The following is an 11,760-nucleotide window of genomic DNA, read 5'->3' on the forward strand; positions in this document are numbered from 1 at the left end:
TATCTTATATCGAAGTTAAAATTAACTATGATTTTTCACGTTAACTCCTAACGTTTATACATTTTAAATTTATATGAAATTGCCTTTAAATGTTTTAAAATTTAATTATAATAACTAACAATTTGTAAGTTCTGAAACAATTTTTACTAACTGCACTGTAAAAGTGCTACCAAATTTAAGCAAACAAAATTTAATTGATTTTAGTCCCTCTAGCGGCGAGTAGTGATAACGAGATAAACGTCAAACTTCTAATACAACCCTGTATTTTTAATTTCCTTCTTTTTCACCAAAACCTTTTCGAGGTTGGACGTTTGTTTGTTAGCGCTCCACAGTCTAATAAAAAATAAATAAAAATGACTGAAACTTTACAATTACGTGGTACCCTTTTGGGTCACAATGGCTGGGTAACCCAAATTGCCACCAACCCTAAGGATCCCGATACCATCATCTCTGCTTCTCGTGGTAAGTATATTGATGCGGACTTGATAGAATTGGCCGGCACAGATTCCATTATAATCCTTTTAAATCTTTGGCATCCTTTCCTAATTATTATTTATTTTTATTATAGACAAGACCTTGATTGTCTGGAAGTTGACCCGTGATGAAGATACCAACTACGGTTTCCCCCAAAAGCGTTTGTACGGTCACTCTCACTTCATCAGTGACGTAGTTTTGTCCTCCGATGGTAACTACGCTTTGTCTGGTTCCTGGGATAAGACTTTGCGCTTGTGGGATTTGGCCGCTGGCAAGACCACTCGTCGCTTCGAAGATCACACTAAGGTGGGGAATTGTGTTTTAGTTATATGATGAAAACTATGGTTAGGTCAAAGTGACAGGGTTATTAGCTATTGAAATGGCATGGAGCTTGTTAGGAGTTTAGGTTTTTTGTATGAAAAAAAAATACTTGAAAAGTTCCATGCCTAAAAATTAAAAAATGTGTCGCCCATGCGGGGCAGAATTTCTGGTTGATCATCTTTAAAATGAGTTATGCGGAATGTTGTCTCCTCATCATACGCATTTAACGCTACTCTCTTGTACTGAATAAAGGAGTGGTTTCTCGTAAGTGTTTAACTATTAAGAAAATATATTTAATTTGCTATTCGTATGTTTGGTTCTTTTTATAATTTTCTATTGTAATGTACAACTAGTGGGAGAAATTGTTTGTAATATTTGTATTTTTTGCAATTGTAGGATGTTTTGTCTGTTGCTTTCTCCGCTGACAACCGTCAAATCGTTTCCGGCTCTCGTGACAAGACCATCAAGTTGTGGAACACTTTGGCTGAATGCAAATTCACCATCCAAGAAGATGGTCACTCCGATTGGGTATCTTGCGTACGCTTCTCCCCCAACCACTCCAACCCCATCATTGTTTCCTGCGGTTGGGATCGTACCGTCAAGGTCTGGAACTTGGCTAACTGCAAGTTGAAGAACAATCACCACGGTCACAACGGCTACTTGAACACCGTCACCGTTTCTCCTGATGGTTCCCTCTGCACCTCTGGTGGCAAGGACTCCAAGGCTCTCTTGTGGGACTTGAATGACGGCAAGAACTTGTACACTTTGGAACACAACGACATCATCAATGCCTTGTGCTTCTCCCCCAACCGTTACTGGTTGTGCGTTGCCTACGGTCCCTCCATCAAGATCTGGGATTTGGCATGCAAGAAGACCGTCGAAGAACTCCGCCCCGATATCGTCAACGGCACCAAGGGTGTTCAACCCCAATGTTTGTCTTTGGCCTGGTCCACCGATGGTCAAACCTTGTTCGCCGGTTACTCTGACAACACCATCCGTGTATGGCAAGTCTCTGTTTCTGCTCATTAAGCAGCATAGACAGTTAAGCAGCATTAAACTACTACCACCACCACTTCCAACAGCAAACATCAATATTTTAACATTTGTATGCATCCTGGTGATCATTGCAAACGTGTTTTTAAGCAAAAAAGTTGTAGTAGATAAACAAGATTTTTTACATAGAAAAATGTATTTATTTTGAGCGCTGATTTGTTTATTATATAAACAAATAAATAACAAGTTTAAAAAATATGTATATTCTTTTATTTTGAACTGATTTAGAAAGATTCTGTCTTGCACTTTTTGAGGGACAGATGATTGTAATAATTTTCTCTAGTTTTTAAGTTATTTTTATTTATAAAATAAAATAGGATTTTAATAATTTAAATTATTCGAAGTACTATTTTATATTGGTGGGATCAAATGTTAAGAAAGTATTTGGAATTAGTTGAAACATTAGGTTTTGAAAGGATTTGACGGCCACATACGAAAAGCTTGTATTTTTATGCTGTTTTAACTTTTTATTAATTGATATAATCGTAAATCATTCAAATCGAAACGACGTGACCATTCTCCCATATTCTAAATTTGGGTTCGTTTCCATATTCAGTTTAAGTATCGATCGAAAAAAGTTGTTCCAATATAAAACAGATTTGTAGGAAAAAGAGGAAACAATTACATTTTGTTTTAATACTTTACGATCGTAGGCTTTGTTTTTGAAACTTATTACTTTAGTGACGGTTTTTTTGCCAAAATATTAGAATTTAAAAGAAATTTGTAGGCTCCGATGAAAGTATGGTTTAAAAGTAGTATCTTTAATTATACCCTACACCATGTCCATGTTAAGCTTGTCTGCACGTATTTCGATTCGTAAGAAAAAGTTTTCGAAACAATGTATTTAACATACAAATAGGAAAATCTTTTTCATTCGAATCGAGTTACAGAGTAACCTCCCAGGTCACATTTTTCAAGTTGAAATTTGGCCATACTCTTCTTTTGGCCTAAGGACGAACCTCTATTGAGTTTTTCAATTCGGCAAAAACTAGAACATTAAACGACGTTACCAATTTATGTAAAGATCTGGCTTCAAATCAAATCATTAAACGAGCTCGAGGTCAAAGTTTTAAGTTTTTCAATTTATTTATTTATTTTCTTCAATATTTCGCCATCCACTGGATAGCATCTTCAGTTTTTAAGTTATTTTTATTTCATTGGCTTCATTTGAACTTTGAAGTAGAAGTAAATTCCTCTACCAAAAATTATAAGGATATTTACCACTACTCCCCTAAAGAAATTTAGAAAATCTCGTTTTTTGTCAACAATAAATAAATATATTCCGGAATTTAATTCTTAACCTACCACTGGTGTAGGGTAACGTCGAAATATAATGCTTTAAACGTTTTAGGACCAATCTTTAGGTGAATGATTAAAGTTTAATTAATCTTTGAAAGTTGTTTTTGAGTACTCAATTAGTTAATTTTGTTTGCTAGTTTAAGCGCCCAATAAAGGTGGTTTAAACTTGAGCAAGAAATGCAAACAGCTGGTGTAAAAAAATTTGGAATTTGATTGCCTATTCAAAAAACCCACTCTTAAAACTTACCTCAAATCATCCACAACATAATAAAAAACTTAAACAATGAATAGATCTATTATTTAAATAGTATTTTTTCGTTTTGGTAACTGTATTTTTTTAATTTTCAACAATTTCAATTGAAATTTATCTAATTTTATTATCGTAAAAATTTAGTTAATTAAAATTTTACACTTACAATTTGTCTTCATTTTAAATATTTGGTTTAAAGAAATAAATTTTAGAAAACTCGTTTAAATCTAACGTATACGAAAAGAAATAATTCAAGTGAGGTGTTGGTGTGTGTGTGTTTTTTTTTAAATAAATTAAATACAATCATTATCTAATAAGAACAGAAACAATAAATAAGTGAATTAAATAAAATAGGAAACAAACAAAAAAGTTAAATTAATTTATAATAAATTAATTTTTCAACAATTTCCATTTTTCAGTTCATTACTAGCCTATAAAAGAAAAAGAAAAACAACAAAATAAAATCTTAAAGAGAAAAGGAGTTGGTTTTGGTTTAGAGTGGTTTTGTGTTTATAATAAATATGAAAGAAGCGCTCTATAAGAAGCAGGCGGGTGTGGTGGGTATTTCATTTGCTTTGTTTGTAATTTAAAACAAAATCTAACTTAAATATTAAAATGCGTAGATTTTACATAAATGAATTTGATTTTTCTTAGCATTGGGCACTTGTTTTGTTATTCTTATGTTAGGCGGGGTTTTTGAAATAACAAAATTCATTTAGGTGCGCAATTTTTAGAATGCAACAAAGATTCCGACAATCTTATGTTAAAGACTTTAAAACACTAATAATAGGTTTTTCTTATTATTTAGTACGAACACTGTTCGAGCGATTCAAATTGGTCGAGGCAATAACAGAGGCGGCTGATTTAGAGGATTCCTTGTTAGAATTATTCGGCACATTTGAGCCATGAGCTGACGAAGATGCAGGATTTGTTACCGACGACGTGTTTGCTGCTGAACCAATGCGGTATACACCATTCTTAAAGGCTATTACTAAAACAGTAATATTGTCTACAGAACCACGATAGTACGATTGCAAGGCCAATGATTTGGCACCAAAATCTGGTTCATTGATGTGTTCTTTAATAAAGCTGCAAGCTTCTTCATTAGTGAAGGTATCCCAAAGTCCATCAGAAGCCAGTATTAAAAATGAGGGCCTAAAAATGTAGAGAATTACAATTGTGTTTGTTTTTTTTTTGTTATTTTTTGTTATAATTTTACTTACTTATGATCATTTAAATCAAATGTTAATATATCAGGATTAGCTATGACTAGATTTTTGTCTTTTAGAGGATAATCACCTAGAGCCCTAGAGGTGGCCAATATGCCAGCTACACGCCAAACTCCTCGGAAGGCTATAAAGCCACCAGCATCATGTATACGTTTACGTTCTCTAACCTAATCAATGGATAATGAAAATATATAAATAAACATAAATAAGAGTTTTAGTAAATAGAAATTGATTAATACAAGTGTAATCTTTATTTTAGTCCATAGACTAATAAGGGACCTTAGCCTATATACTTATCTACGCCATATATTACAGAGTAAACTACTCAATTACCGAAAAGAAATTTGTGCTTTTGTGCTTACTCAGTTAAATTAGGCTTAAATTGCTGTTAGATTAAACTAGGAAGAAGTTTAGGCGGACTTTACCGATGATGTATTTTTCATTTGTAGATTTAAGGGCGGGGGTTTCTGATAAAGATAATCTACATTCTTTGTTTAAACCTAGTTTAATATATGTGTTGTGTTTTTCAGTAAACAGTAACGTTACTTATTATCTTAGTTTAACTGAGTGTTATTGGCCAATTAAAGTTATAACAAAGTTAGCTGAACTTAAATCCATAACTGGAAAACACAATTATCGGTTAAAATCCGACTAAATTTGTTTCGAGTTTAATCTAACAGCAAGTTAAGCTTTTGTTTTACCAATATTTCAGTTAAACATATATATAATGAACAGCTGTTTTTTGCAAATATTACTTTTGTAAAATGAAATTTGTTAGAAAAAATATAAATAAACATTTGAAATTTGTTCCGAGTTCAATCTAACTGCAAGTTAAGTCTATTTTAACTGAGTAAGGGCGGGTTTTACTGATAGAGATAATCTTCATTTTTTGGTTAAACCTGGTTTAATATATGTTTCGTGTTTTTCAGTTATCAGTAAAGTTACTTATTATCTTAGTTTAACTGAGTGTAATTGGCCAATTAAACTCAAGTTATAAGTGAGAAAACACAATTAACAAAAACAATAAAACAATGATTTCGGAAGAACAAAAACTTAATATTTAAAGTAAATTGCAATTTTCCGATTTGTTTTATTAATTATTGTTTTAAATGTTTATTTAACATTTTTCCAAAATTGTCCATTTTACAAAAGTATTGTTTGCAAAAAACAGCTGTTTATTGTTTATGTTTTTGAGTGAAAACTTGGCAATACTAACAAAGTTAACTGAGCTTAAATCAAAAACTGAAAAACACAATCATCGGTTAAAGTCCGCCTAAATTTGTTCCTAGTTTAATCTAACAGCAAGTTAAGCCTAGTTTAACTGAGGATTAAGAAACCCGCCCTTAATCCATGAAAGGTGCACATTAGGGTTCTATAGTTGAAACGAAAAGTTTTTGTACTTAGTTAAAAGTCGACTTTTCGACTTTTTGCATTTAGTTAAAAGCCGACTTTTCGACATTTTGCATTATATGAAAAGTCGATTTTTCGACGTTTTCCGACTTTTTTCGACTTATTCCGACTTTTCGAATTTTTTTGACTTTTTCCGACTTTTTTCGACTTTAAAGTCGCGATTATATATTTTCTATTAATTCATTTTATGTACATATTTATGGAACATACCTGTTGTGGTTTATGGTCAAAAGACAGGGGTATGGCAATTCCTCTAGAGTTGCACATAACACCACGTGAATCGCCAACATTAGCAACTATTAAACGGCTGCCCTGAATGATGGCTATTAAAGCTGTAGTACCGGCTATGTTGGTCTAAAATAATATAAATAGAAATAAATTTTAAAGAACATCAAAAAACAAAAAAAAAATAATTAAACAAATTTTTATAGATAAAATGAATCAAATTCTTTTACATTGAAATTTGTAATTAAATTAGATCAGACGTGATGGAACCGTCATATGGAACCCAAATGAAATTGTATTATATTTCTTATTCTATATTAATTTCCTAAAAAATATAATCTTTTTTGTTTAATGACAAGTGTGTTAGTTTGTCTAAATTTTGTTAAATTTTCTTTACAAACCGTTTTCTTTGCTGCCTCCACCAATTTATAATCGGCGGCTAGTACTTCATCGGTAATTAATTTACCGAAATTAATTTTACCGCCTTCAATATAACATTTGGCATCAAACTGCTGAGGTCCCTTGCCATCGTTGGTCGCTGAATCTTTATTATTATTGTTATTTAAAAAACTATCCTTAACACTAGAACCACCGCCTACACCACGTAAGAGGGAGTTTAATTGTAGCGTAAAAACATCTGAAGAATCTTTCTCACTCGTTTTTTTAGAAGCACAATCATCGGTCACACTGCAAATGAAATAAAAAAGTTAATTTTTAAGAATATTATTATGAAAATTACAAATTACAATTAATAGTTTAAACATGTTGTAATATTTATTTTTCTACGTCATATCAAAGATTTGTGACTGTGAAATTCTAATATTTCAATTTAATCAAGTCATAATGAATTGCGTTTCCGCTGAATTAAAAAAAAAAACACTTTTTAATGATGTCTGTACACTTAATTGTTTTTGTATTTCTTGTTTTTATTGTGATGTCCAGATTGTAAATCTTATTTATTTTTTGCAGTTTGATGAAATTTTATAATTTGCTGCGCATTTTTCTGAGTTGTATTGTTATTGTTTTATTTTATTAATAAAAAGGAAAATATTTTGTTTTTCTTAAAACATTTGTAAATGAAATCTTTAACATTTTTAATTGTATACAAATTTCAATGGAACACTATATTTGTATACATGCATATATATTACATTTCAGAATACAACAACATAATACCAGACAATTTTGAATGTCATTTTATTCTGAGTGATGGTTTTTATTGAAAAAGTATAACTAGATTTCGATTGAGGTCCCGTACATTCTATGAAACAAACTTTAAAACCAACTTACCTTGTGGTCTTTCGTAAACTATCACGTCTTCTAATTACTGGTTCATTTTCCTTATTACTACCATCGTTATTATTGTCTTTGCGGCTAGCTTTCCTTTTCAAATACGGACTAGCATCATATTCTACATAGTCTTTATCATTATCGGCTGCATTAGCTGCCGTCAAATGTTTCTGTTCTTGTTTTTGGACACTCAACAACTTTGTTGTTTCGATGACCTTGTTATAAATATTTTTAACCAATATATCTTTGGCAAAATCAGCTGCAAATTCACCGCCATGACCATCAAATACGGCAAAAAATGAAATGCCTGTATTATTGTTAATATTTTCCTCGATAATGAATCTGAAATGGAAAAAATAACAAATAAAATAAAAAAAACATACAAAATAAATACACTATCTATCGTTTTGTGTATAAATACTATAAATAAGATGAAAATGCCAATATAATATTTGTTTTTATGTTAAATACAATAAACTTAAAATAATAAATAAGAAGAAATACATTGAATTACAAATAAACAAGAAAAATATTCTTTATTTTAGATCATCTCACTATTTTAAAGAATAGGCATTTAATTTTTTTATTAAATTCGAAAAATTATATACCTATTTTTCTTCAAAAATTTACTTAAAATAAATTGTTTTTTTAAGTAAAAACATGTCTAGATTTACACCTGGTTCACACTAGGAAACTTTTTTGGGAAACTCTTGATTTTTGTGTGTGAGAGAAAGAGAAAGAAATATCAACCATCTCTTTCTCTCACACACAAAAACAAAAGTTTCTCAACAAAAGTTCCCAGTGTGAACCAGGTCTTAATGTCCACACAAAGAAACTTTTGTTTCAGAAACTATGTGTTATTTGCCTTGATTTGTTGTTGTACGAACGAGAAGAATAACAAAACAAAATAAGTTTCCGAGTACGAGAAACTTCGTACCGTGAGAGAGATGAATGATATGAAAATCAAAAGTTTCCCAAGAAAATTTTCCTAATTTTTAACTAGATGACAGATGACTGAGGGCGGGTTTCTTACTTCTCAGTTAAACTAGGCTTAACTTGTTAGATTAAACTCGGAACAAATTTAACCGATGATTGTGTATTTAGTTTTAGATTTAAGCTCAGTTAACTTTGTTAGTATTGCCAACTTTTCACTCAAAAACATAAACAATGAACAGCTGTTTTTTGCAAACAATACTTATGAAAATTTTGGAAAAATGTTAAATAAACATTTAATACAATAAGAAATAAAACAAAACAAATCAGAAAATTGCAATTTACTTAAAATATTAAGTTTTTGTTCTTCCGAAATCATTGTTTTATTGTTTTTGTTAATTATGTTTTCTCACTTATAACTTGAGTTTAATTGGCCAATTACACTCAGTTAAACTTATATAATAAGTAACTTTACTGATAACTGAAAAACACGAAACCTATATTAACCCCGGTTTAACCAAAGAATGAAGATTATCTCTATCAGTAAAACCCGCCCAGAAAAACACAATCATCGGTTAAAGTCCGTCAAATTTGTTCCGAGTTTAATCTAACAGCAAGTAAAGACTAGTTTAACTGAGTACCTAGTAAGAAACTCGCCCTTGAAGTGATACACATAATTTCTTTAATAGACGATTTTCGGGAAAAATGAAGAACTTGTTCTAAAAAACTAATTTTAAAACGATTAAACACAAGTAGTGGTATCGGTATTTTGAATTATTTTGGTATTGGTAATTTAGCTTAATTTAGCAACGATATCTTAGATTTATAGGTATTTTGACTTATTTTGGCATTTTCGGTATCGCTAATTTAATAGTAACGTTAGTGTCCTAAAATTATATTTTAGAGGCAATTTCAATATGATTATATTCAGCTATCCAGAATATATAGGACCACTTCCATTTCAATTTCGGAAGTGGTCCCATATATGGACTTTGGCAATAAATCGATTAATCATGGTGATTTTTGGAATAGGATCTTCAATGTAGGAATGGTTCAATTATATTTAGGCCAGCAATGAGCTTTAAATAAATTTTCTGAATTGTTATTTTTATGGGGGTATGACCAATTATGGACCCACATATGTCTGCCATACTTTGGCTCTGACTTTGTAGATTTATATTCTCGACTTTAAGTCTATTCATTAGTCTAGTCTATAGTTTATTATATAACGGAATCAATATTTTTGCGTTATTGGTGTTTTACGTGATCGAATAGGCTTTTGTATCGATATCACAGCGAAATTAAACTTAAATGTACTACATATTTTGTTGGATATCAAATGCTGATATTATAAATTTTTCTGGATCACGTATGCTGTAACTCGGTCGTAATTCTTAGGTACTAATTAAATAAAAAGAATATTAGTTGAGAAACAACTTTCACCAAATTAAATATTTGTTTTTTTCATCAAAGTATTAAGGCCTGGTTCAAGAACAATTTTACACCAATATTCGATTCCCCTTATAAAATAGACGCACAGGAAGCCAAAAGTCGGGAATTTGTGATATGTGTGATATTCAGTAATGTACTATAGATAACATTGAAAGTTTTCCATAGAAAATATATATTTTAATTTCTATTCAAAGCTTAAAGCAATTGTATAAAAGTCCAGACAAAAGAAGGTGGGTCCACTAAATTTCGACTTATTAAATGAGAACCAAGTTAATTTTTATTAGACATGGTAATTTCCTTATTTCTTTTTAACTTTTCATACACATTAAAGGGTATTAAATATTCAACTATCGCCATACACAAAATTTTTCTTTTGGTTTTCTTTAAATTTATCCATTTATAGTTTATTTTGTCTTTAATGTGTATTTAACATTTGTTTTTTTTTTTCTTTTTCTAAATTATCGGTTGAGTGAAAAAATTAAAAATTAAACAAAACAAAAAAAAAAAAAAACTAAATAAAAAAGTAATAACATTAAGCAAAACATTTTTAAAAAAATTATTGTTGACGAGAGTTAATTTTGGCCTTTTGTGGGGATGAGTGAATGTTTTTCCAAAGCGTTGGCGTTATGTCTACAGAATTCATTTGTTTTGTATATTTTTTTTTGAAAAAATTCACATAAAAAATTTGTTGCTAATAAATAAACATAAAATTTATTGCATATAAAACAACAACACGAGTACATATATACTTGCAGTTTGTATTAAAAATAAAAACTGAATTAAAAACAATTGTTTATTTATAAGTTTTGTTTACAATTGTTGGAAAATATTTTATATTCGCGAATGCTATAAATTATTTTTAGTTAAAAGTTGATATTACATAAATTTAATACATTTTTTGTTGTATGAAATATGAGTTTTCCTTTTTCTAATAATAAATTTAATTAGTTTGTTTTTAAAATTTCTTTTATTTTTTTTCTGGATTAAAAGAAATGTTTATGATATTCTAAATTTAATTTACTTATAGGCAAACTTTATACTCTACTTTAAATGAATATGTATTTGGTGTTTATTAAAACATTTGACTTCATATATGTAGAGGAATAAATTGATAAAATGATTAATTTATACTGTGCCTTTGAAAATTGCAATTAATTAGCAAAATAATTTGGCAAGTAATGTAGAATATATATTTTATATATTATTACGACTAAAAGTCTCATAGGGTGAGTTTTTCTGATAAAGATAATCTTCATTCTTTGGTTTAACCTGGTTTAATATATGTTTCGAGTTTTTCAGTTATCTATAAAGTTACATATTATCTTAGTTTAACTGAGTGAAATTGGCCAATTAAACTCAAGTTATAAGTGAGAAAACACAATTAACAAAAACAATAAAACAATGATTTCGGAAGAACAAAAACTTAATATTTTAAGTAAATTGCAATTTTCTGATTTGTTTTGTTTTATTTATTATTTTTTAAATGTTTATTTAACATTTTTTCCAAAATTTTTCATTTTACAAAAGTATTGTTTGCAAAAAAAAAAACAGCTGTTCATTGTTTATGTTTTTGAGTGAATAGTTGGCAATACTAACAAAGTTAACTGAGCTTAAATCTAAAACTGAAAAACACAATCATCGGTTAAAGTTCGCCTAAGTTTGTTCCCAGTTTAATCTAGCCTAGTTTAACTGATAAGTAAGAAACCCGCCCTAAAAGTCTCTTAGTTTAGCAGGTTTTCGAATAAAGTTTAAAAGATCAAGCGGCATTTAAAGAAAACAGATGTTTATATATTGAATAAAATAAATTGAAAATAGATTATTATG

General features: G+C 29.7%; 2 protein-coding genes across 5 annotated transcripts in view; one reads left to right on the forward strand and one right to left on the reverse strand.

Annotated features, from left to right (window-relative positions):
• Positions 1-274: 274 nt before the first annotated feature.
• On the forward strand, positions 275-2,046 carry LOC111680721 (guanine nucleotide-binding protein subunit beta-like protein). Its single transcript, XM_023442415.2, has 3 exons — positions 275-462; positions 569-780; positions 1,192-2,046. Exons 1-3 carry the CDS (start codon positions 354-356, stop codon positions 1,822-1,824), a joined length of 954 nt encoding a protein of 317 aa, XP_023298183.1. The 5' UTR covers positions 275-353; the 3' UTR covers positions 1,825-2,046.
• Positions 2,047-3,508: 1,462 nt separating this feature from the next.
• The window catches only part of LOC111680532 (protein phosphatase 1L), a 24,891-nt gene continuing 16,639 nt past the window's right edge, over positions 3,509-11,760 (reverse strand). For 3 of the 4 annotated variants that reach the window (XM_046947186.1, XM_023442195.2, XM_046947177.1), the window contains exons 3-7: positions 7,552-7,893; positions 6,663-6,948; positions 6,247-6,390; positions 4,621-4,793; positions 3,512-4,552 (exon numbers count right to left, since the gene is read on the reverse strand). In XM_046947186.1, the coding sequence (XP_046803142.1) occupies positions 4,198-4,552; positions 4,621-4,793; positions 6,247-6,390; positions 6,663-6,948; positions 7,552-7,893 (1,300 nt within the window). In that variant the 3' untranslated portion in view covers positions 3,512-4,197. Of the gene's footprint in view, positions 4,553-4,620; positions 4,794-6,246; positions 6,391-6,662; positions 6,949-7,551; positions 7,894-11,760 lie in introns of all 4 variants that reach the window. The other variant, XM_023442203.2, reaches the window with a different exon arrangement.

This window comes from Lucilia cuprina, chromosome 2 (genome assembly GCF_022045245.1).
Source record: "Lucilia cuprina isolate Lc7/37 chromosome 2, ASM2204524v1, whole genome shotgun sequence".
In the NCBI taxonomy this organism is placed as follows: domain Eukaryota; kingdom Metazoa; phylum Arthropoda; class Insecta; order Diptera; family Calliphoridae; genus Lucilia; species Lucilia cuprina.

Excerpts from the sequence above, each read along its gene's own strand:
- LOC111680721 (XM_023442415.2), top strand. The coding sequence starts at position 354 with ATGACTGAAACTTTACAATTACGTGGTACCCTTTTGGGTCACAATGGC. Across the intron at positions 463-568 it reads CATCATCTCTGCTTCTCGTG|ACAAGACCTTGATTGTCTGG; the intron begins GTAAGTATATTG and ends TTTTTATTATAG. Across the intron at positions 781-1,191 it reads GCTTCGAAGATCACACTAAG|GATGTTTTGTCTGTTGCTTT; the intron begins GTGGGGAATTGT and ends TTGCAATTGTAG.